Source organism: Rhincodon typus, chromosome 16 (assembly GCF_021869965.1).
Source record: "Rhincodon typus isolate 14 chromosome 16, sRhiTyp1.1, whole genome shotgun sequence".
In the NCBI taxonomy this organism is placed as follows: domain Eukaryota; kingdom Metazoa; phylum Chordata; class Chondrichthyes; order Orectolobiformes; family Rhincodontidae; genus Rhincodon; species Rhincodon typus.
In genome coordinates, this window is record NC_063347.1 from 14,695,640 (window position 1) to 14,721,603 (window position 25,964).

Genomic DNA, 25,964 nt, shown 5'->3' on the forward strand with positions numbered 1-25,964 from the left:
GTACTGTTCGATTCTCCAAACAAATAAAGTGTTGTTTTTAATCTCATAAAACATTAATAACCCAATATAATATAACAGCATGTATTTCCTACCTTTTTAGCAAGCTAAGGGTTCTCGTGGAAATGTAAGGTTCATGTTTATTCACCAAGGAAGTGTTAGCGCACTGTAACTGTAGGGAGTTTCCACATATTTAGAACAGCTAGGATTAAACACTCTGATTTTATAGATTTTCTGTTTCTACAGGGCATTCATCGGAGAAATAATGAAATGTCATTTTTATTTGCTAGGGTAAGATTAGAACTCCAGCTGTAGATATTTTCATCTTCCAACTAGAATATGGGTCACACAAATTTTGTTTATCCACATTTTCTCTTTCTTTCAGCAGCAGAAGGGTTGCACATAATGTAACATGGAGTTCCCTTTTAGTCAGCAGGGTAAGGGTTACACACTATCTAACTGCATGGAGTTCCTGTTTATTCAGCAGGGTAAGGGTGACCTATTATTTCTGATCTCAAGAGGGCTGCAGTATTAAATGGCAATTCCTGCAAGCAGAAAATAAATGAGCAGAAACCATACTCTGAACTACAGCAACACAAGCACAATTTTTAAAAAAAGGCTATTAGATTCTGTATTTGCACTGATTAGAGCAATATAAAATAATTTCACTGGGTCCTTAAATTTAGACAGATGCATTTCCAAAGAATGACAGACAGTCGACAATGAGGATACCACAGGACCCATGTAACCATTTAATTTACAGATTATGCAGCTCCAAACCAAGCAGAATCCATCTTGTTGGTATGATGCTAATTCATTAACTGAACAGTTTACAGTTATTTACCCACTTCCAATATAAAGGTATTTTGCTCTGCGATCTAACCTTGTGGTAAATCATTCCCAATTAAAACTCAATCTCTCTGGCTTTGGATGCAAATGGCTTCCTCTTTCATAACACCTACACAACACATCAAGACTCTAAAGATTACTGATTACTGAGCCAGAATCCACTTGCACATCAAGGAATCAAACAGAGACGTGTACGGACCAGAGCACTGTGCCAGTAAATGTTGATGCCCTAATGTACTGTGCCTGAACAGAGATGCTTTCATAATACAGAAGTCATTTCTCAGCATATTCTGCCTCTGTTTAAATGTATGGAGAATTATATGATAGTGAAGTGTAAATAAGTTTATTGACATAAAATACTAAAAAAAAGTTTACAATATATTTACATTTTAGTACCACATTGTATATCTGGAAACGTGCTATTCATTTTGGTAAATGATTGTTTAGACCAAATACAAACTTTTAACTAAAGGTAGGATGAAAGAAAATTGATGCAGCTTATGCAATAGTTTCACTATAAATGGATTTGCAAAGTGTTTCCTTAGATACTATTGTAAAATGAATAATGCAAAGAAGTAAATGTATTGCAATGTTGGGGAGGGGAAAGGACTAGATAGATGGAGGAATTGGTGCTCCACAAAAGTTTGTTGGGATTGCCTTTAATTGCTATCTACATAAGTACTGAAGAATTGACAGAATAGCATAGAAAATTATTGATGAAAGCAAACTGGACTGCATGGTAATTTGTGATGAGGTCTGTGATTTACTTAAGGGAAGGTGTAGGTAGCAAATGGGCAGATATAGTTCAACATAAAGATATAATTTCTGAATAACAATAGGAAATGGATATATAAATTTCACAAAAGCATACAGGAACACCAGGAATTTGGTATAAGCACTGGTTATTAGAAGTGGCAATATAAATAGGTAAGATCATAATAAAAAAAACAATGGAGTTACTGATCCTATATTCGAGGGAGAGAATACAAAAAAAGAGACATAATGTTGAAGCTTACATAGGGCCTTAACTGAAATAGAATACAAGGTTCAGTTCAATTGCGTGCACTGTTTCACAATGTGTGGATCACAGTTAGTTTGATTAGTTCAGTTGACTGGATGGCTGGTTTGGGACACAGAGTAACACCTACAGTAGGGTTCAAATCCTGTGCTGGCTGAAGTCACTTTGAAGGCCCTGTCTTCTCAAACTCACCCATTGCCTTCAGGTTTAAGTCACCACAAATGCTTCTGTCTGATGGAAGAGAACAGTTTCTGGGACTTGTGTGACATTTACTTAACAGCATGACTAGATATAAATTCAAATCCAATCTATTCATACTCAATAACGTGAATCTCCCATTCCCAGAAGAGCAATCCTCACATAAGTGTGTTATCTTCCATTTCTCAAACCAACTATCCTGCTGCTGCTCTGAGTGAGTTTGTTAAATTATGTAGGCTGCTTTGAGCTTTCAGCTAATGTCCATTGAGAACAATACTGAGACTCCCCAAACATCCCAGCAGCATGGATTGAGAAGGGAAAGACTGTTGTCAAATCCAATGCGCATCGCAAAATTTCAAATGTTTTATTACTAGGCTATCTTACTTTATTTCCCAATTGGGAGGGCAGGAATGCTACCTGATGCCAAACCTCTACCAACTCTAACATTCAACCAGGTGCCAGATGAAGAAACACTGCATGAAGTGAACTGTTCTGCAATAGATGTAACATGTGGCGCAATGCAGACTTCCTCAAATTCAAACAGTTTTAATTTTCAGCACAGGCTCTCTTGAGCTGTAGTGAGGATTCAGATTGCAAAATACTAGGAATATTGCAATGCTTATTTCATCTGTAGATAACAAGTAGATGGAAGAAACTGTAAATAAAGTATTATTGTAGGCCAAGTGAAATGCATTGATTGGATTCTTGTGGTGGAGTAACATGGTCCTTATTTTGTATCAGTACAAAGAAAGTAGCATTATGTAAAGTGTAATGTCCTTATTATTCTGCTGAATAGCTTTCATATGTTGTACTTGTTAAATTTCACGGTGAATGGAACATTTATTTTCAAAGATTACTGTCAGTGTGAATGATTTTTTTCAAATTAATTACATTTACATTTCTTCAGAATCTATAATTCTAATCATCAAATAGCCAGCACTGAATGAGTAATTTACCCAAAACAAAAACAGAAAATGCTGGAAACACTCAACAGGTCTCAAAGTATAGTTGAGAGAGAAATAGAGTTAATATTTCAGGTTGTTAATCTTTGATTGGAAGTGATTTAAATTCAGATTTCCGGGATCCATAGTATTTTGTGTTTACTGTTCTGGTTGCATTGTCTGATGTTTAGTATTTGTTTTGAAACCTAAAGAATTCAACAAAGATTACAATAATAACCCTGACCACATCCACTCAATCAATAACCACATGTTCATTTATTCTAATAACTGGCCCAACCTTCTCTGATAAAAAATCACACCTCCAAACCATCACGTTTCCCAAACCCATTTACTCAAACTGGTTCTGAATAAGAAGCTTATTGAATTCAAACCATTAACTCAGTTTCCTCACCACAGATGTTTCCAGACCTGTTGAGTTCTCCAGCATTCTGTGTATGCTTCAGATTTCCAGCATTTGCTGTAATTAGCTTTTACTTTAAGAAGTACCTGATTCATACCCATCAATTTTAATCAATGTCAATCTTGTCAACTCCAACCAGCAACCCTGTTCTCACCTAATCAAGCCAGGAATCCATGCATACCTATCAAAACAGTAACGTCAAATGCGGACTGGCGTTATGGAGATTGAATAAAATAGACAGAAAACATGACAAAAATCACCCGGTTTGGAAAATGGGGGTAAGATTGATATAATACGAGTAACAACATTACCAAGGTAAGAAGCTGGTTTCAGAGAAGAATGGATACAAAACTAGAGAGAGAAAGATGAATGAGCAGATAATATATTGATTCTGCACAATTGGTATCAGTATCCATTACTGGTCGAACAAAGGAACTTAATGACGTCATTGCATTGTAAAGAAGAAAATAATAATACAAAGATCATCATATCATCACACTTTTCCAAAAAGCAGAGCTGTGACACTGAATGGGCTAGAGGATATTTGAATTAATTTTTTTGATAAAGGTTTTGGTAAGAGTACAAATATCAATAGGTCTTTTATTTGTAACAATGACAAAGCAGTAGTTTAGACAAAATTGGGTAAATTGTGCTAAGGCTCCCTCACTGACAGCTCTGTGGCTATTCCTACATCTCAAGGACTGCTGTGGTTCAAGAAGGCAGATCACCATCACATTCTCCAGGGCATTTAGCGATGGAAAGTAAATTCTGGCCTAGCCAGTGATGAAATCAAAAGTCACATGGCACCAGGTTGTAGTCCAACAGGTTTATTTGGAATCACACAAGCTTTCAGAGTGCAGCCCCTTCTTCAGGTGCTGTGAGAGAGCAGGGCACACAGAGTTTATAGGCAGGGAGATCAAGGGCACAGAGATCAAAAGATCTTACAAGTGGTGTTAGTAGAGTGTCAGATGATAAGACTCTGCAGGTGACCAAGAGTGTTAGACTGTATAGGATGGGCCAAAGGACTAAAAGTTAATGATGCTATTCGACAGCTGCGTGACTAAATATAGGATGAGCTGAAGGGCTAAAACTCGACAAGCTTCATAATCTTGAGTGAGTCCTGTGAATATTCCTTTACGAGCCAAAGATGACACCAGTGGCTGTGTTTTCTGTACCAGCCAGGAGCTTTGTCTTTCTCTATCTGCTTTCTTTGTGCTGGCTGTTTGTTACATTGTAAAAAAGAGAGAGAGAGTTTTGTTCCAAGTTGCTGGACTTCGTCTCAGCTCGGAATCGTGAACGGTGCCATGAACGAACCTAAGCCTTCAGAACAGCCATTGATCGAGGGGTCCCAATGGGCAGAAGGGCACGAGACTTGTTGCTTTTTCTCTTTACTTTTCCATTTATTATTACCACTATAATCATTATTATTATTTAATAGACATTCATATTTAAGCAAATTCCTGTTGTCGAGTCTTCTCTTAATTATATTTAACCAAATCCAAAAGAACTGCTTGGATACACGCTGTGATCCAAGACATAGAGGATATTATCCAAGACATAGACGATGTTATCCAAGACATAGACGATGTTATCCAAGACATAGACGATGTATAAAGTGTTTATAAAGTCAATGTCAGTGCTGTGATGTCACAACAATCAGGCAGAGCGATAGGAATATACATAAGGTGATATCTCAGGTCAGACAGTGAATTGTAGGTGTGAGGCTTTGTTCAGAATCTGTCTCCGAGTTTTAAACGGGAATCAGGCTGGTTTTATTCTGAAAGCTGGAATTTATAAGATGCCACACTGACTGACTGTGACTACAATTTGTGTGTTTTTTGAACAAAATGTATCTGCAAATAAACAAACATCTTGGATGAAATGATTCACCTCATAGATGTATGTGTGTGTGTGAGCGTATATCTGTGTGACAGAGTGTGTGTTTCTGAAAGAGTGTGTGTGAGAGTGTGTGTGTGCATGTGCGAGTGTCTGTGTGTGTGTGTGTGAGAGAGACAGTGCGACAAGTAATTCAAAACTGTACAAACTAATTAAGGTAGACAAATCATAATAATTTATCAAGGTGGAGCTATCAAAACAGGAAAGTAAGGAAGATATTATAGATACAGGAGTGTGGTGGGGTTATCTGTAGCATGACATGAGCCCAAGATCATGTTTGAGACCATCTTCATGGGTACGAAACTTGGCTATCAGTCTCTGCTCAGTGATTCTGTGTTGTTGTGCATCTTGGAGTCCATCTTGGAGGAGACTTACCCAAAGATTGGAGGCTGAATGCCCTTGACTGCTGAAGTGTTCCCTGACAGAGAGGGAACATTCCTATCTGGCGATTGTTATGTGGTGTCCATTCATCCACTGTCATACCGTCTGCACAGTCTCAGCAATATACTATGCCCCAGAGCATCCTTGCCTGCAGCATATGAGACAGACAACATTGGCCAAGTCTGATGAGTATCTGCCATGTACATGGAGGGTGGTAAGATTTTAGAGTCCATTATTAAGAACGAGATTAGAGGGTACTTGGAAGTGCAAGTTAAAATAGGGCTGTGTCAGCACAGCTTCACCAAGGTGAGGTCATATCTGACAAATGTTAGAATTCTTTGAGGAGGTAATAAGCAAGTTAGACAAAAGAAAGCCAGTGGTTGTGATCTATTTGAATTTCAAGAAGGCCTTTGACAAGGTGCTGCACAGGAGGCTGCTAAATAAAGTAAAAGTCCATGGTGTTACAGGCAAGTTACTGGCATGGATAGAGGATTGGCTGACTGGCAGAAAGTGGAGAGTGGGGATAAAGGGATCTTTTTCAGGATGGAGATTCGTGGAGCTTCACAAGGGTCCATGTTGGCACCACAACTACTCACGTTATACATTATTGATCTGGATGAAGGAACTGAGGGCGTTTTTGTTATGTTTGCAGATGACACAAAGATATGCAGTGTTCAGGATGCAGAGAGGCTGCAGAAGGACTTGGACAGCCTAGGAGATTGGACAAAGAAGTGACAGAACACATTATGAGCAAATGTGAGGTTATGCACTTTGGTAGGAAGAATAGGGGCATAGATAATTTTCTAAATGGGGAAAGGCTTCAGAAATCTGAAGCACAAAGGCACATGGGAGTCCCAGTTTAGGATTCTCTTAAGGTTAACCTTCAGGTTGAGTTAGCAGTTAGAAGGGCAAATGTAATGTTAGCGTTTATTTCAAGAGGGGTGGAATACAAGAGTAGAGATGTACTGCTGAAGCTGTATATGTGGCTGACCAGACCACATTTGGAATACTATGAGCAGTTTTGAGCCGCGTAGCTAAGGAAGGATGGCTGGCAGGGGTCTAAAGAATGACACTGGGGATGAAGGACTTGTCATATAAGGAACGGTTGAGGATTCTGAGTCTGTACTTGATAGAGTTTAGAAGGATGAGGGAGATCTCATTGAAACTTACAGAATACTGAGAGGCGTGGATAGAGTGGATGTGGAGAAGATATTTCCACTAGTAGGGGAAACTTGGACCTGAGGGCACAGCCTCAGAATGAAGGGATGAGGAGGAATTTCTTTAGCCAGAGGGTGGTGGATCTGTGGAAATCATTGCCACAGAGGGCTGTGGAGGTTAAGTCATTGAGTATAGAAACAGGTTCTTGACTGATAAGGAGATTAAGAGTTATGGGCAGAAGGCAGAAGAATGAGATTGTGAAAACATATCAGCCATGATCGAATAGCAGAGTAGACTTGATGGGCCAAATGGCCAAATTCTGCTCCCATATCATATGCTCATATGGAGATAGTCATTGCCTTGCATTTGCGCAAATATTACTTTCTACTTGCCAGCCAAAGCCTGGATATTGTCCAGATCCCGTTGCATTGGAACTTGAACTACTTCAATATCCAAGAGTTGCAAATGGTGCTGAACATTGTGCAATCATTGGCGAACATCCCCACTTCTGATCTTATGATGAAGGGAAGGTCATTGATGAAGCAGCTGAAGGTGATTGGGCCTAGGTCACTATGCTGAGAAACTCCTGCAGAGATGTCCTGGAGCTTAAATTACAGACCTCCAATAATCACAACCATCTTTTTAAGGGCCAGGTAAGACTCCAACCAGTGGAGAGTTTGCCCCCTGAAACCCATTAATCCCTGTTTTGCTAGGGATCATTGGTGCCACAGTCGGTTGAATGTAGGAGTAGGAATAAATGGTTCTTTTTCTAAGTGCCAAACAGCAACTAGTTGGGTACCACAGGGATTTTGATGAGCGAACTAAATATATCTCCAAATTTTCAGGTGACACAAAGCTGGGTGGGAGGGTTAGCTGTGAGGAGAAGGCAGAGATTCTTCAGTGGACAAGCTGAGTGAGTGGGCCAATGTATGGCAGATGCAGTATAATGCAAACAAAAGTGAGGTTATCCACTTTGATGGCAAAATTAGGAAAGCAGATTATTATCTGAACAGCTATGAACTGATAGAGGAGAATGTGCAATGAGACCTGGGTGACCTTGTACACCATTCTGAAGGTGAGCATGAAGGTGCAGAAGGTGGTAAAGGTGTTGTGTGTCAATCACCACAAGCTATGTTTAATTCAGTTACTTATTAAGAACCTGTGCAAATACTGAAACAATTACTTAAACTTTATTGCATGTAGCAACCAAAATAAGACCCCTCCAAGTAAGCAAGTTAAGCCTCACAACCCAACTTGGCCATTACCTGATTAAGTGGTGGAACTCAGCTAATATTCCAACCAAGTGTCTATCTCTGGACGTTCAGCGTTCGATGTTTGGGCAGTGTTATTCTTCAAATTCTGGAGTTGAATTCTTATACAATTTCCTGTCTTTAAAGTTTGTGCTGTGACCTTATTGATGATCCTTTAGATTCTTTTAGCCCCAACATTGATTACACTTCTGCTGTCCTCAAGTCTGTAGCTTGCCTTCTTATCAGAAGTAGCTCCTCTGATCTTTGTTACACTTGGTGTCAGCTGTCTATTTAAAAACGCAAATTTTCTTGCAATTAACCCCTTTACATCAGGATATTCCTTCTTGTAAGCAATCTAATTGCCCATTTGTCACAGGGCAGCAGGTTATCAAGCAACGTTATGTCCCATCTCCCAGGAAAGAGCTGACGTTGCTTCCACTCCTTCTTCCCAGGGATGGTTAATTAGCATTTTGTTTTTAATTCCTTTATACCAGTTTGCCCTTTTATCTCAGGAAAGTTTATTCCAGGAAGATTTACTGTTTTAGCGAAGATCTGTAGTTCATGTTGTTGGTTGGGTCGCCAAAATGACTGGTTTTCGTGTAAATGATTCATCCCCCTTCTAGGTGACATCTTCAGTGCTGTCTAGCCTCTACTGAAGTGCTATTATTCTGTTCCATTCTGAATTTATATGGTCTGGTCTGGTCTGTTACGATGGGTAGTGGAGTTTCTGGTTTTGCTCCACGATGGTATGTACATGGGGGCTATTTCAACACGTTTATGGTACCAGTAGTTGAAAACCAGGCTTCCAGGAATTCTCATGTTTGTCTTTGTTTTGCTTGTTCTAGTACAGTTACATTGTCCCAGTTAAACTGATGTCCTTCTTTGTCAGAGTGAACAGAAACGACAGAGTTGGTCATGCTGTTTTGCTGTAAGTTGGTGTTAGTGTATGTGGTGAGTTTCTTGCTTGTCTGTCCCATGTATTTGCTTCTCACAGTTGCTGCATGGCACCTACATACCACTATGGAGCAAAACCAAAACAGAACTACCCACCATAACAGACCGGACCGTACAAATTCAGAACGGAACAGAACAACAGCGCTTCAATGGAGGCTAGACAGCACTTAAGATGTCACCTACAAGGGGGACGAAATGTTTGCACAAAAACCAATCAGTTCAGCAAACCAATAAACAACTCTAAAGATTTACTGCTGATTCTTTCAATCCAGAAACAGTTACTAAAGTTTTGAAGTTTACACTATCGTGAAGGCAAGTGGTTTGTTGGCCTTCGTTAACAAGAATTTTACAGGAGCAGGGATATCTTGCTGCAATTGTATAGGACCATAACTGGACTGTTATATGCAGTTTTGGTCTCCTTACCAGAGGAAGAATGTTCTTGCTATAGGGGGTAGTGTAGCGAGAGCTTACCAGACTGATTCCTGAGATGTTGGGACTGACATCTGAGGAGAGATTGAATCGGTTCAGATTATATTTGCTGGTGTTCAGCAGAATGAGGGGTATCTCACAGAAACCTAAAAATTCTAACAGGACTAGACAGGTTGATGCAGGAAGGATGTTCCTGATTGTGGGGTCACAAATTAAGGATATGGGATAAATCATTTAGGACTGAGATGAGGAGGAACTTCTTCACCCAGAGGCTAGTAAAGCAGTTGAGATGAAAACATTGTATGATATCAAGGAGTTGGATATAGCATTTGAGTCTCAGGAGATCAAAGGATTGGATCAAAGGAAAAGCAGAACAGACTACAGCGGTGGATGATCAGCTGTGATCATAAGGAATGGCTGAGTAGGATCAAAGGGACGAATGGCTTACTTCGCCTATTTTCTATGTTTCAATGATGTGCCAATTTAGAATCTACAAGCAATGTCAAGAACAGCAGCGTGGTGGCTCAGTGGTTAGCACTGCTGCCTCACAGTGCCAGGGACCCGGGTTCAATCCCACCCTTGAGCGACTGCCCATGTGGAGTTTGCACATTCTCCCCGTGTCTGCGTGGGTTTCCACCAAGTGTTCCAGTTTCCTCCCATGGTGCAAAGATGTGCAAGCTAGGTGGATTGACCATGCTAAATTGCCCAGTTTTCAGGGATGTGTAGATGTGATTAAGTGTGTTAGCCATGGGAAATTCAGGGTTACAGGGAAAGGGTAGCAGGATGGGTCTGGGTACTGCGGAGGGTTGGTGTGGACTTGTTGGGCCGAAGGGCCTGTTTCCACACTGTAGGAATTCTCTGAACAGCAATGAAACACAAACGGGTTCACTTGCAGTTGTGAAAATAAAATATTTGAGACATTAATAAATCAAGCAAATTCAATTAAATGAACAATGTGGACAGGATCTGCGTACTATACGCAAGCTTTTAAATGATTTTGTAGTTTCATCCTGGTGTCTGAATTCCAAAGTTTATGACAAAGAATTGATAATAGTACTGTATTTAAGCACATCTTTGACTCTGAGACACATTCAATAGATGTACAAAGAATATGACAAGCACTTGATCAAGATTACAAGTTTTATTATTTGTATCCGAGCTGAAACATTTTATAGACATGCAGAGAATGCCTGGAACAAGTTCAAGAAGTCCTGAAGAACCATTACAGTAATTTGCCATGTTGCAAGATTTTGCACTTCATGGAACATTAATCGTGAAATTTTAAGTCATATTTTCACTGAGTACAGAATATTCCATCAACAAGTTTCTTTAAAGGAGTTCCTGCTTCATAAACACAAATTACCTTAATGTCGTTCTGGTAATGTTGCTCAAGATAGTTGAATGATCCAGCAAGAAAGGGGAAATAAGGCCTCAATTCACTGACCAAATCAAGTTGAACAAGTTATTACTTCTGACTGTATACTAGAAAGTTTTGCACAGGATCAGTAAAGTGATAAGAAAATTGAAACTGTACAATTTACTGGGGTCAGCAATCCAAACAAAACATCAAGTCAGAGTAGATTCCTGAAGGTGCTCCAGATCAGCCTCCACGAGTTGACCCAGTTAAATGGCTGTCTTGATTCAGACCATCCTTGTAGTCTTGGTTTAAAATGGGTGAAGAAATGGCAAAATGTTGCAGAGAAGAACTAATAACAGACAAACTTTCTTTCCAAATGAACTGCATGTCCTTCACCATTACTACCAAAAGCAAGCAATTGTAACAACATACATAATCCCGATATTTGAAAGAAGCAGAGATTGGTACTCTACTATTCAGTCATACCTTTATAGGTCCTATAAGATTTGTCTTTAAAGAATAGTCTACCTGATTCTTAACTTCTAGAATGAAACATTAACAATGTACAGCTAAGGAGTTCAAGATGCATTTTGAACCCAGTTTTACAATACTAGTTTTAATTTAACAATTCAAAATAATTTTCTTTAATAATTTCCATTTAGACAAATACTTTTTTATATGGATATCATGCAGTTTTTTCGCAAGAGTATATTGAAAGTGTTGACCAAAATTGTTTATTTGCAAGATTGTAGATATAAAGGAACATTATCAAAGTTCTTGGAGGAATGAGCTTCCAGATAGATTTGATGCTAAATCACTACTGCAGCAAATGCTGTATCTATTGTGCAGCAAACCACTTGTGGAGTCATATCACTCGTTCTAAGGGATTAAAAAAAATGTTTCATTTTAACCACAGAATTGCTTGCACAAAACTGATCACACGACTAGGTGATTACGTTACTGTAGATCTACATGGAAAGATTAGAAAGTACACCCCTCATGCTTGATAATATGGCTTTATTCACAAAAGAGTTTTCAGAAGCACTTTTTGCCCATAAGTTAATTGCTGTTTGCAAGGTCGGATTAAAAATAAATCAAATATGACACTGCAGTTTTAAGATTTTAAAACCATGAGAAAAAAAGGACAATTTTAAAGAGTAGTCCACTCTTAAGCATTGTATTCCTCCTCCTACCAAGTAGATTTCACACATTTATAGTACTTGCTGTTGGCTTAGTGTCTTATGGTTCAATAACTCCTACTGTTCTTTCAGCCAAATTCTAATCCAATGTAAAGAGCTTTGACTGCCCATTTTTCCTCAACTAGCATAGGTCACACTATCCCTGTATTTTAAAGGCAGTAGACCAATTCTAATAGAATACTTCTAGCTGATGGGAATCTCTCATTCCAGCAACACGCCGGATCCCTCATTGGTAATCTTGGTCATCATATAGTCAATACCAAAGTCAATTTGGCAACTCAAAATGATACCAAATTTCTAGCCATCTTACATTACAAGCCAGACATTTATAGCCCTTTTTTTTTGGTGGTGGGGAGGGACGGGAGAAGAACTTTGTGGTCAAAATTCTGGACATTAAACTCAAAGACATCTTCAGTCTACAGGAAAAAAAGGCAACCTTTTAAGAGATTGTGTGCACCACTAAGAAATGGAATGCAAACCTAACGTAAGAAAAAAAGTTTCAGTGAAATAATCTCAGATAAATAGTTTATTGGATTTTTTTTAAAAATAACCAACAAATTACACTTTAGGGGTGGTGTGTGCATGTGTGTGTGGTGGGGGGGGGTGAGGTGATACTGCAACTAATGAAGGATTTCCAGCGTTTGCTGAAGTCCTCAAGTTATCCAAACTACAACCAAACTTTAGACATTTTCGTGCAAACAAGGATTAGACAAAAATAAATTTAATTGTTTTCAGGCGATATATCCTTTAAAATCAGACCAATGAGGGGTTCACGTTACACCTTCTTGGGATCTATATTTATCATAAGAAAGCACCAAGAGTAAATAGTCTATTGCTCAAGAGAGATTTAGTGCTTTAGCGCTGACATACAAGCTGTGCAGGTTAACAAGAATATTAGTGCAGAAAATCGATATAATGGGGGCTTAGATTGGCTACAATTAATCAGAAAAATGTCTGATTATCTACCAAACAGATGGTTAAATCTCCCATCTGAAACCTGGACACAACATTTAAGGATCTTTAATTCTCCTCTGGAGAACATTTTTGTTGGGCATGGTAATTTCTTTTCAAGTATAAATATAAAGATATAGTCAAAATTGCCATGCACATACCTAACCAGATGAGTCTCCATTCACATCACTAAATGATTAAAAATGTCAGTTTAACTTTTTTTTTTTAAACTTACAAACTATGATCTGTTTGAACTGGCTTATCAATACTTACTAAGAATAATGTATTACTGTGTGCAATACAGTGTACTGTTTACGTTTATGGTCAGTTACGAGAGGGTAGGAGTGAAGTGGAAAGTATATACAAGAACTGCAGGAAGGACTTTTTTTAAAAAACTAAGCTCTAGAAATCTGAAATAAAAACAGAAAATGTTGGAAATGTACAACAGGCTAGCCAGCAGCTGAAGTGATACAAGGCAGTTAACATTTTAGGTATATGCAATTTCATTTACAGTCAGAATTTAGAGATCTACACTCAAAGCATTGTTTTATTTCTTAATAGGTGCTACTACATCCTCTTCACAGTTTTTAAATATAGAATACACAAAAACCTGTTCTAATCCTAAAAGTGATTCCAGAAAAGTAGTGGTGGCTGTGTTGGTGGGGGAGCAGAGGATATCCAAAGGAGGTTAAAATACCACAGATAAGGCAAACACATATCAATTACTCAAAGTTAAGCTGATGAGATGGATTTAAATTAGTGAAAGTCAAATTTGAAACAATTATTCAGTTGCTATTCTTCACTCAGTGTGAGAAATGTTTGCTAAGTTTGCTACCTAGGGTAGGCAAAAAAATGAGGCATTCAAAATGCAGCTGGACATAATGGGAGAACTGTGGCATTGGAGGAGTGAAATTTGATGGACTTTGCAGTCTTTTCTCACCCTTGACCTTTCTTACGCTCTTCCATGTTAAGAGTTCATTGCTGATCCAAGAGTCAACAGCTTGACTGAAATAATAAGGGCATTTGCCATTAAACCATTGAATTGTCTTTCTCCTACGAAGAGCTAAAGCATGAAATTTAAACTCCAAGATCTGCAATTCAAGTGATGCAATACAAAGCTCTCCCCTCACTTAATCTTCAATGGCAACAAAATAAATGTTGTGAAATTTGAACAGCAGTAACCCAGAGAAGATCAGTTCCATTTTAAGAGAAAAACAGATGTTTAAAATAAATACTTTTTTTGAAGAAGTGTTACAAAAATATTATCCAAAATTTCTCAAGCAGGTTAAATGCCGTATTAAAAAATAGAAACAATCTTTAGAAAATAAGTCTAACGCTGAATTAAGTTAGATCTGCTAATAACAACAAACCATCTTACTATTGTATTCTTACTTAAATTGACAAACATTATTCATTTGTTGAACAAGTTGTTAGAATCTAGCAGAATCTTACTGAAGCCAAATCATTTACTATTGACAGCTTTATCAGCGGCAGTAGTTAATCTATCAAAAAACACAGCAGTGGTTAGTTCCTGTACTCACCAGGTAACTTGCTTTGGTGGTCACTCAAGTTGCTTGAGTAAGTTGCTACTCCATTTAATTCTCTCAGATTTGATTTGACCATTTCTCTCTTCCTCCTTTCTATAAGTTAGCTTAATTAGGATTGACACTACGCCAGACACATTATCCCACTATATCAACAAGAGTATACCACAATAAGACACACACTTGTAAGAAGGAAATTAACCATGTTGAAATGTTGCTATATTTTTAACAACCCTATTGCAGTACTAGCTCTTTAATTAAAAAAAAAACTGATTTCATCACAATCAGCCAACTTGAAAAGCAGCCTTAAAAGGAAGTTGCAAGACAAAATTCCTCTATTCAGTCAGATAACTGTAGACTGGAGTACACTAACAATGACAGCAATTTTTGAAAGATTAAAAAATGTCACTGGACGCGTTCACCACTACTTCCAATTGCCTCCTATTATGGGATTTCTAACTTGAAAATAATCAATGACAAGTTTTTAAAGTTTTCCAATTTAAACACAAAGAGGCGAAGGTATTCCATGAATAATCCTGTACCAAAGGCTGAACCGGTTTTATTTTTACTTCCTTTCACCGATATTTTGGATGTTTGTGGAAGAGAAGTGGGATGGGGGACAGTGACCATTTCTCCTCCTTCCAGAAATAAATTTCAGGAGGAGAAAAAACTGAATACAATCTAAGGTCAAAAAATGAAATAAATCATCAAGTTGGAAAACAAATTCACAAGTCCATCTTTGGCATTGTCACAGTTAATATCTGCACAGTGATCCATACCTATACTTAAAAAAAAAAATGCCAGCTGTGTCAGACAATGCTGTTTGTGCCTCTCAGCCCAACTCCACGTGCAAACTGTTCTAGAAGTCCACCAATGGACGATGACGGACTGGATGACACAGATCTGAGGCCCACAGTTGCACTGTATGCAGACAAGAATATGGCTCGGACTTCCTCCAGCTTGGCCCTGCGTTCTGGGATGTGCTGATATCTGCAAAATAAATTTTATTTCTCTTGTAAATTTGAAATTCCATTGAGACCAAGTCACTCAATTTTAATTACTAAATGCTCATTATTCCCTTTCATTTGTATTGAAAATAATCCTGGGAACATTTTACTCTTGGGCTCTTTCACAACAAAAACTGCTTCCTAATGGCGCATACATGCCAACAGCCAGTCTGTTAAGCTGACAGTGTCTGCTCTAAAGAAAATAAATCAGAATCATTGGTAAATTGGAGGTTGTCTAAATCAGTGTTGAACTTCAAGTTTGCCAGCTCTTGGGATGCACTGGTTTGGATGGAGGGCAAGAATAGAACCAATCAGACATTCCTTTCTCCCCCTGTACTTCATGCACAAACTTGAAGTGAAAAAAATTATCATCAGCCTCAGTCCCCAGGTAAATAATACACTAAAAGGTGAAAGCCAATTTCCCCAAGTGTAAGTACTACAGCATGCCAGTCAGTAATCTTACTGACAAGGTGATTTTTTTTGTTGCCCCACCCCGCCCCCCCCCCCCCCCCCCAAGATGGATTAAATTCTTTACATTTTAACAAAAAGTTGAAAGGGATAGGTAGTTGGTGTGAATTCATTAATTGGCTTCATTTGAGTATTCCCTTCCTCAGTTGCAAAATGACTGCAGCTGGAGTAGAGTTAAAGTGATCCTGAATATTATTTGATTTAAAAAAAAACAAAACAATCAATTTATACTCAATAACAACAGGTTTCAAAAGTGACAACTTGGGTGCTTAATGGAAAGTCTGATGCCTTCAGCACTCACTCCTTTCAGAACTTTGATTCCACTTCAGTAACTTCAAAATCCACTGATGCTGCAAAATCTGCTGGTTTACAGCAATAAAAGTATTCAGAATTACAAGGATACATCTGCAGCCTTATTTATAACAAAACCATCTCTCAGTTACACTCATCATCGTCACATCACAATGCCTATATTCCAGGTTTTTTCCAAAACTGTAAACTTCATAGATGCTATGTCAGCTCTGTGGGAAGCTATTTTCAGCTTTTCCTAATTGTGCAGTATGCCTGTATGCTTGTATAACTTCTCACATCACACAGTAAGATGACTTGTGTGCAAGTGCAAATTTGGTAGCAATTTCTGGATCTTCAGCTTGTTGAAGTTAAGCAGAAAATACTGAAAGTAATTTCACACAGAATACGTATAGCCTAAAAACAGAGTTGACATTCATTCATGAATCTAGAGCCTGGATTGAAATTAGCAGTGCAGCTTACCCTGTATACTACCCAACTTTCTGTATTTTGTACTTGTTCCTGCAGAGAGTCTGTATGAGACTGAACAGGCCAATTCTCAACCTGCAGATCTTTGGATACACGAGGCAGAACACCCCACGAGTTAGCGGAATTTGGATTCCGTATTTAATTTTCTTTCCTTCTCTTCCTCTGCTGTGCCTCATTAAAATAACTGAACACAAAGCACAATGTAGCTAAATGATTTGCAGCAAGTGCTTCCCAGTTATTAACGTTATTGCTGCTGCACATCAAGGAATGTTTCAGATTAGCAGATTCTTCATCTACCAGTGGAAAGTTGACATTTAAGAGTTGAGAATAAATGATCTGGAGGTTCAGCCAACCAGATGCTGCGTTCAGTCCATCACAGTTGGTTTTTCAGATGTTTTGCCCAAATGCTTGCAGAGCTGGGTTCAAGTAGAATACTACCTTTTGTTCAACTGTCCTCCCAGCAATTCCACAGAATGCAACTAGTGGTATTTATCTAACACTTGTACCGCTGGTAAAAATTCGGATAGCTCTGCAGTCAAGGCGTGCAGCCAGCAATAACAACTGCTCTCTACACTTGGACTTCTGTTGACTTGTGGAGGTCTTTGTCATCAAACACTCACTGCCATAGTTTGTAAAAGGCCAAGCTGGTGCAACTGATCCAATGTTTGATTTCCTTTTGACAGGAGGCGCGTTCCAAGGTATTGAAGGTTCTTAACATGGTCCCCGGTTCGCCTTTCAACACATATGGGAAGTGGAATATTTAACTGACCAGGTCTTGGTTAAAAAATGAGCTTAGTTTTGCTAAATTCAAGAACAAGCCGAGTCTCTTGCATGTAGATTTGAAGAAATGGAGGGCAGCTTGCAAGTCTGATGCAGAATGAAGAATGACACTGCAACCATCTGTATGTTGTAGGTCATGTCTACTGCTCAGTTTAATTTTGGCATGCAGATGACCAAGGTTAAACGAATTTTCCATTCAGGCTGGATTTAATACTCACACCAGATAGCAGTCTATCTTTGATGAGGTCAGTTACCCCAGCCGGGTAGATAGTAAATAGAAAAGAGGCCATCACACAGCCTTCTGAATTTTGAAAGTATGTTTCAGACCCACTCAAGATAGTTGTAGTAGTATCATCATGAGGCAGCTGCAGAATGTAATTTCTTTAACATCAAAATTGCTGGAGAACAATCTCCATATCTTACTGAATCAAATCCCATGGTCAGATCAACAAGTGCAATGCAGAGTTCCTTCTGCTGTGTTTGATACCTTCCTTGGATTTATTTGGTTTCAAAGACAAAGACAATGTCAGAGGTTTCCGTGGAAGGTTTAAGATACCCTGACACAGACAAGGTTTCCTTCAGCCACAGGAAGTGGGAAATTTAAAAGAAAGCACATCAGGTCTTCCCCTGCTACAAGCAACAGTTTCCACAGTATGAGTTACCTCCCCTCTGAAAATAGTTACAAATGTTGCATTCTTGAAATTGGAGGCATAGGGAGGGGAGTTGTGTTTCCTCCCAAATATGCAGGATGAGTGCATTGAGTCTTAATGTATGCAAAAACCCAGTTTTGAAAACCTCAAATTGAATACCATCATACACTCTTTGTTTTTCATCCATTTGATTGCTTGTTGTAGCCCTCCCATTGACGATGGCCCATCTATAGATTTCACCAGAGGTTTTCAGTGGATAGCCTAAACAGCATAAGCCACTACCATTGATTCATGGTTGAGGAATTGTTGAAAATGTTCTTTCCAGGGTTGCCAAATGACATCATCATCCTCAAGATGACAGATTCCATCCTACTAACGAAGAGGACTATGTCCATTTGACCTTAGTCTTTTAGAGGTGGTCGCTTCAAAAAGCTTTGCATGACTTCACGTTCAGTATATAGTTGGAGTCCTGGGTCTCTAGTGCACCCAGCAGAAAAGTTGTGTTCAGAGAAAGAAAACTTCACATTTTTCAACTCGCAGACTTAGAACACTCATGGATAATCCCAGGAGTGGCCATCTGAAAACAATTGCAAATTATACCACGAAACATCAAGACTCCAAATTGTCATCACTGTACTCAATATGACTTGCTTTCCTAGGGGAAGTGTGTGGAAATAGTTGAAGGAACAAGGTGTGGGGAAACATCTTATACTGGAAAGATAGAACCGACAGAAACCCTCAAATCCAAGAAGTTCGTGTTGGTCTCCAGAATATGTTCTTGGATGCACTGTCAGAACTTCCCAAATGTATAAATGAAAGGCTCAGGACACCAAACCTGCTCAGTTATAATTGATATGCCAAAGTCATCAGTGCTTATTCCTGAACCTCTGACTTGGATGACAATGTTAAAAATAAGTTCTTCTGACTTTGAAGAAGTCCTCACTGCCATCCCAAAAAATCATTCAACTGGGAGAATTTTAATCCAGGTTTGGTTTTAACTCTAATATCTGCAGAGGAACTGTTGGGAAGCAGCAGCAGCTTGGGGAAGCCAATGTAAATTGTATTCTCTTGAGCATCATTTAAAAAAAAGCTTCCATTAGAAGGACAAATATAAAACCACATATGGGCCTCCTAGAACAAAGCACTGGCATCTCCTACATAATGTCATTGTTCAAGTCAAAGATCTAAACGATGTCTGTAGCCCTCAGTCCATGCAGTAGACTGGTATCTGCTGGACAGATCATCTACTTAACGCAAAGACATTACAAGAACCAAAACTCCAAGAGGAAGAAGATAAATGTCTCAGCCCTTCAGGGGCCTGACAAAAGCTGCTCAAAACCAACCTGAAAAATCTTCTGACAGCCAACTCAGAACAGTGGGATCAAATTAAGCCAGCTGTACAAAACATCTTTCTGCAGACCAGTAGGCTTCAGTATCATTGTTACCAGGTCTAATGTAACAAAAACTATGCAGAAGCATGTGATCCCGGAACAAAAATGAGCAGTCTTCATCAATTGGCACAACAACCCAAGTTTGAATGTCAAGAAAGTTGCATTCCAACTGCTCAAAGCTGTCATACCTTCCCCACAGCTCCTCCCCAAAAAAAGACAAATCTGGAACATAAGATAAATCAATGAGAAGAGAAAGCGATATGACACTACTGGGAGGTCAATTTAGATTTTGAGTTTATACATTTCACCTTCGAGCTAGAAACATAAGTGTGAACAAATGTCACAGGATTTGATTCACTGGAATTCAATTCTATAAAATGTGGTCCAAATCATTGGGATTTCTTTTCCCCATTGGTTAGAGGTATTTACAAGTTGTATTTTACATGTATCCCTTACAAGTAAATAATTCACAAACACCAGAAGTATTCATACTTAAAATAACTTTGTCTTAGATGTTCAGGTAACCTGAGGTACAATAAACATCAACAAACACCATGATCCTGTTCAGTCACAAAACTTTTAATTAAAAAAGGCAAAAACTTTTCATATTCCTCCCAAAACCATTCATGCCAGTCACATTATTAACCCAATCTTTCTCTCTCTCTCATACTAGGTTCAGTGAAATTGAAAATCTTATTTGGACAGGTGTATTGAAGGCATATTGTGGCTGTTGGATGATCATTTTCCATAAAGGATTCATTCTTTCATCAACAAGTTTTTTTAGACATTCATTGACAGTGTCAGCAACGGTTCACTGCTTGAAAGATGATGGATATGGGAATTATTGCTGCTCTCACTGCAAGTCGCCTTTATTTGCTGGTTTCAATTCTGACAGCTATTTAAGCATAAATGATTTCTTTTATTGACTGCAAGAGGTCACAACCATTTGCTTTCAGACCGCAACAAAGATCAGCACAAAAATCCACCTCATAGCCTGCTCATTTTCAGCTTTATATTTTGGCTTTGTTCTTCTTTCTTCCACCCACCCCACAATTGTACTTATTGCTTATTGAGAGCCTTGTATATTTAAAGTCCAGTATAAATGCCTGAAATACAAAGATGACTTCACCAAAAGATCCGCAGACAAACAAGTGAGCATTTGCTTTCTTGATATCATTTTTGCTAACTTTACTTACAGCTGCCCCTATAATTGCAAATTTAATTTCTTCCACTTCTGGCGGCACCTCCAAACTAGTGATGTCTTACAGGTTATCGAATATTGTTATAAATTGGTTTCTCTGAGAAATGCAACAGACATGCTACTTGGTTGTTTGCAACTATTCCTTCTTTTTGGAGAAGATCCATGTTTGTACTGAGCTCGAGTTGAAAATGGAAGCTTGCTGATTAAAGAATCGTGCAAATTGTGTATGGGGCCTAAGGTGGATGAGAGGGACAACAGATGGACAGAGAGAGGAAGACACCTATAACAGGATTAAATGATTCTGAGGCAAAAGTTGCATAATGTCAGCAACACTCACAGTCTTCCATTGGCTCCATCATCTTGTACACTGAAGGGGAGGGGTGAGTCATTGGTAACTACAGACTGGTCATGAATACTGCCACAGCCAGACACGATCTGCCAGCTGCCATAATCCGTGGAAGAGGATGAAGAATGGGAATACTCTGTGGAGCTGCACAGGAAGACAGTGAAATATAAAATAAGCACAGCTGGCCTTTTGTGCTGATGTATTTTCTTTTAATTATAAAATTTTACATGGTTAACCCACATACTCCATAGTTATGAAACAGCTTCTCATTTGGTTTCTTCTTTACTGTGAGGCCACTTTCTTCTCCATTCCAACAGGACATTAAGTCATTATGTACAGCAACACCTGAGTGCTTCTACAAGTTAAAGGCTTCTGTTGGAAGCAGTAATAAAATTATGTTGCCATGAACAGGAATAACTTTCTATATAACATTCATGGCTTAAATTTCAATGAAAATTAAAATCTCAGACATCATCTTACATCTAATTTCATTAGATGGTAATATGAATAAATTTTGTAACCAAGGCTGTAACTTCTCTCAATGTTGACTGTAATTGGATTATGCAAGGCCAATATGAAATCAAAATCAATGCTGTAGGAATCATGAAATCCTCTTCAAGATATCTGAAAAGCATGCTGACAAGAAGAAAGTTTTCCACTCCATTTTCCAAATTCCATTTTTTGTTTAAAGTCTTTGAACCTAACAGAAGATATTTAAATTTGTCATAGTTTCCTCAGTTGTGCAAAGGCATGCACTTGTGATGGACATCAGATGCTAGTAGATGTATTCTGCTTCAACACCTCCAGTAAACACATAGGACAAGAAACTTTGCAGATATATGTTGCTCCTTATGGTACAGTTCATTAATTGGTCCTTTTGAAAGATGGTGCCCTAGTGACAGTGGAAACCTAAAATTGAGGGAGAAGACAGAGCAGGGAGATAAGCATTTGGAGGTCACATTATCTCTTTGTTGGGGGAAACAAGGATAGTAAAGAGAGAGTTTTAATTATGTCCCATTGTACAAGTATTTATCTACTTTAACTTACAACTTGTTCAACTGTAAAGTGGGTAATAGTTGATGAAATAATACATCCGAAGAAAAAAAAACATAGGGCCATACTAATGATGAGTTTAGAAAATAACCACAACAAGACACTAAAGGGTTAGAGGAACTGAGGAAACTAAGAGAAGCCACGAAAGTTACTATGGAGGAAGAAATATGTTAGCAATACTTCCAGAACTATCAGATGGTTTTCCTTCGCAGATTTTCAAAATAAGTCAGTAACCTGTCCCCACTGCATGTAATTCTACAGCACAGTCATAACACACAAACCACGTTCAGTGCTTTATTCATGCTGGCCCTCTGTCTAAACATGATAATCAATCATTCAGAACATGCACCGTAAATTGATCAGCCAAACTGCCAACTAAAGGTGAGTCATCTCAATCAGTATTCTACAACAATTATGTTGGAGCTTCAACATGCTCGGTTGCTGGGTGGTAGAAATCAGGAGCAGTAATCAGTAGTTGACACTGCAACTTTCAGAAGTTGCCGATATAAAGGTGATTGTATTTCAGAAAATAGTCTATATGATTCCTTAAAACATTTTAAAATCCATCCTAAATCTGAGGTATCATTATCTGTATGCATTGAGGAAAAAATCTGCATGCTTCTCCGTGGGGTTGTGGTGACAAAATTAGAATTAACAATAACTGAGGTCATGCTAGCAGTATGGAACATTAGAGGTGTCAATAAAGATTATATAACCCACATGCTCATTCAAACTCTAAGAGTGTTAATAGCTTTGAACATAGTCAGTTTACCTGTCAATGCACACAGTTGAGGTTAATCTTTTCAGGTATATATCATTCACATTCAGATGTTCCATTAATGCTGCAATTGTTAGTAATGAGGTTAACCGTGCTATTCCGCACCAAGGGGGGTTTTCTTTTCCCCTATCAAGATGCTTTCATAGTTTGTTAGCTTTTGAAAAGCAATAGCATACTTGAACCCAGAAGTTAGGCATGCATGCAAGTAACCATTACCCGATATATCCTCAGTGGACGGTGAAAATGGACCAACCTTCTTTCAGGAACAGCTAAGGGGCTGCTACTTCCTGTTGTCAGAAAGCTATTTTCTGATTGGTAGAACGATGACCTAGCTTCAGGCATACTGTGTTGTAAGAACCGATCTTCCAGTTGATTCGGCAAGTAAGGTTTATTCCACATAACAGTCTGTGGTGATGATGTTCGGCCTTTTCTCCTGGAATTCAATTAAAGCAGATAAAATCAGAGATGAATGGAATGGTTTTCCCTTTTTTTTGGGAAAATAAATTCAGAAATCCGGGTGCTGATAACACTGTAAAAATGATTTGTCCCAACAAACATATTTTGGTGAAAATGTTGCAAGCAGTGCATCTGAGTAGCTTTGACCTTAAAATAGAATACCTTTGAATTAACTTTAATGAAATAATTGCTTCCAAATCTCCAAGGCTACTGAAAAATCAAGGTCAAGAAAAGCAGCAAGACATTTCTCCAGGTAGCACTGACAACGGTATGAAGATTATGATTCTAATGAGCAGCTAATTAATGCAAAGCAACGTTTTGAGAAACAGAAATTTCTTAAGAGCTGAAATGGAGTAGAGAGGACATTTCCCCCCCAAAACAATGTCCACAGTGGGTCCTAATTCTTCCATTTCTTACAGCAGTTTTGGCAGAGAATGTGTGACATCAAAGCAAAGATATATGCACTTTGAAATGTTCATAGTATATCATAAAATGCAAGAAAATCACATTTACCTCCATAAACACACAGCCACAAAAAGATGCACATCATTTAACTTCATTTATTACTGTTGAACAAGTTAAGGGAGTTGGGTGCCCAGCAGATTACAAAGAGTACGGCAAATGTTGCAATCACAGTGGACAAAACCATCAACCCAAAACCGCATAGGACCTGCTGCATTGACAATTTCTTCAAAGAGGGTTATTTTCATGCAATTTAAAAGTTGTGCAGCAAGGTTACCTGCAGTAAAATATAGAAATGAAACACAGAAGCCTAACATGCCTGATCTAACCACTATTTTGTTAGGTGTACATGATATATCCCATAACATTTCAACCTTTGATGTGGAGTTGTCAGTGTTGGACTAGGGTGGACAAGGTCAAAAGTCACATGACACCAGATTATAGTGCAACAGATTTATTTGAAATCACAAGCTTTAGGGACGCTGCTCCTTTGTCAGGTTAAGTGAAGACAGCACCAGGCACAGACTTTATTACCAGAGAGATCAAAAGATCATACAAATAGCGTGAATGGAGTGTCGACAAGCTGAATAATAGGTCTCTGCAGGTGATCAAGAGTGTCAGATGGTGCGAGTGAAGTATCAACAGCTGAATAACAAATAAAGGGATGATCTATAATCTGATTAATTGAGGCAGTGATAATTACAAAAAAATAAAAATAAGATGGTGCTGGAGACAAACCAAAGTAACAACAAATCCAAAACTGTACAAACTAATTAAGGTAGTGAGATCATAACAAGTTATCAAGGTGATGGTGCCAAAAACAGGACAGAAAGGAACCTCTGCAACACATGCCAGGATCAATGGATAATCAGTGGGCTGCACGGCGGCTCAATGGTTAGCACTGCTGCCTCTCAGCACCAGGGACCCAGGTTTGATTCTATCCTCGGGTGACTGTCTGTGTGGAGTTTGCACACTCTCCCCGTGGCTGCGTGGGTTTTCTCCGGGTGCTCCGGTTTCCTCCCCCAGTCCAAAGATGTGCAGGTTAGGTAGATTGGCCATGCTAAATTGCCTGTAGTGTTCAGGGATGTGTAATTTAGATGGGTTACAGGGGGATGGGTCTGGGTGGGATGCTCTGTGGGTCAATGTGGACTTGTTGGGCTGAAGGGCCTGTTTCCACACTGTAGGGATTCTATGGATACTGCTATCACACATGGGAAAACCACCCACCACATACACGGCACTTACTTACGTGACTCAGTCATTGTCGTCTACCTCATACGCTGCAGGCAAGGATGCCTCGAGGCATGGTATATGGTCAGACCATGCAGATGCTAAGACAATGGATGAATGGACACTGCGCAATATTGCCAGACAGGAATGTTCCCTCCTAGTCGGGGAACACTTCAGCGGTCAAGGACATTCAGCCACCGATCTCTGGATAACAGTCCTCAAGGCACCCCTCAAGATATACAACGATACGTAGGGATTCTATCCCTCTTCATCATCAACAATGCAGAATCGCCAACTAGAAACAGGTAGCCAAGTTCCATAGCTGTGAAGACAGCCTCACCAGTGATTTTGGGTTCATGTCGAACTACGTGATCCCACCATACTGTTCTGTAAAATCTCCCTTACTGTCCTTACATCACCTTGATAACTTGTTCTGATCTCTCTACCCTAATTAGTTTGTACAATTTTGGATTACTTGCTACTTTGGTAAGACTCTGGGCATGGGACTCTTCATACCTGTCATGTTATTCCAGTCATTTGGTTTGTCTCCAACACCTTATTTTTATTTTTTTGTAATAATCTCTCTGCCTCAATTAATCAGATTATTTTTCATCCCTTCACTTGTTATTCAGCTGTTAACACTTCATTCATCCATCTGACACTCATCGTCGCCTGCAGAGACCTATTACTTGGCCTGTCAACACTCCACTCACACCATTTGTATGATCTTTGATCTCTCTAGTTATAAAGACTATGCCTGGGCACTTGCTTCGCTTCACCTGATGAAGCGGCAGCACTCCTAAAGCTTGTGATTTCAAATAA

General features: G+C 38.9%; 1 protein-coding gene across 13 annotated transcripts in view; it reads right to left on the reverse strand.

Annotated features, from left to right (window-relative positions):
* mtmr14 (myotubularin related protein 14) overlaps nt 1-25,964 on the reverse strand; it is an 87,753-nt gene that overhangs the window by 5,041 nt on the left and 56,748 nt on the right. For 2 of the 13 annotated variants that reach the window (XR_007263853.1, XR_007263852.1), the window contains exons 17-21: nt 23,248-23,427; nt 21,155-21,307; nt 15,323-15,533; nt 14,541-14,689; nt 10,619-11,728 (exon numbers count right to left, since the gene is read on the reverse strand). Coding sequence is in view for 9 of the 13 variants with exons in the window: in XM_048606210.1 (XP_048462167.1) it covers nt 15,353-15,533; nt 21,155-21,307; nt 23,248-23,427 (514 nt within the window). In the remaining 4 variants the exon portion in view is untranslated. Of the gene's footprint in view, nt 1-10,618; nt 15,534-21,154; nt 21,308-21,355; nt 22,073-23,247; nt 23,428-25,964 lie in introns of those variants that run through there. The other 11 variants (XM_020511801.2, XM_020511800.2, XM_048606213.1 and 8 more) reach the window with 9 other exon arrangements.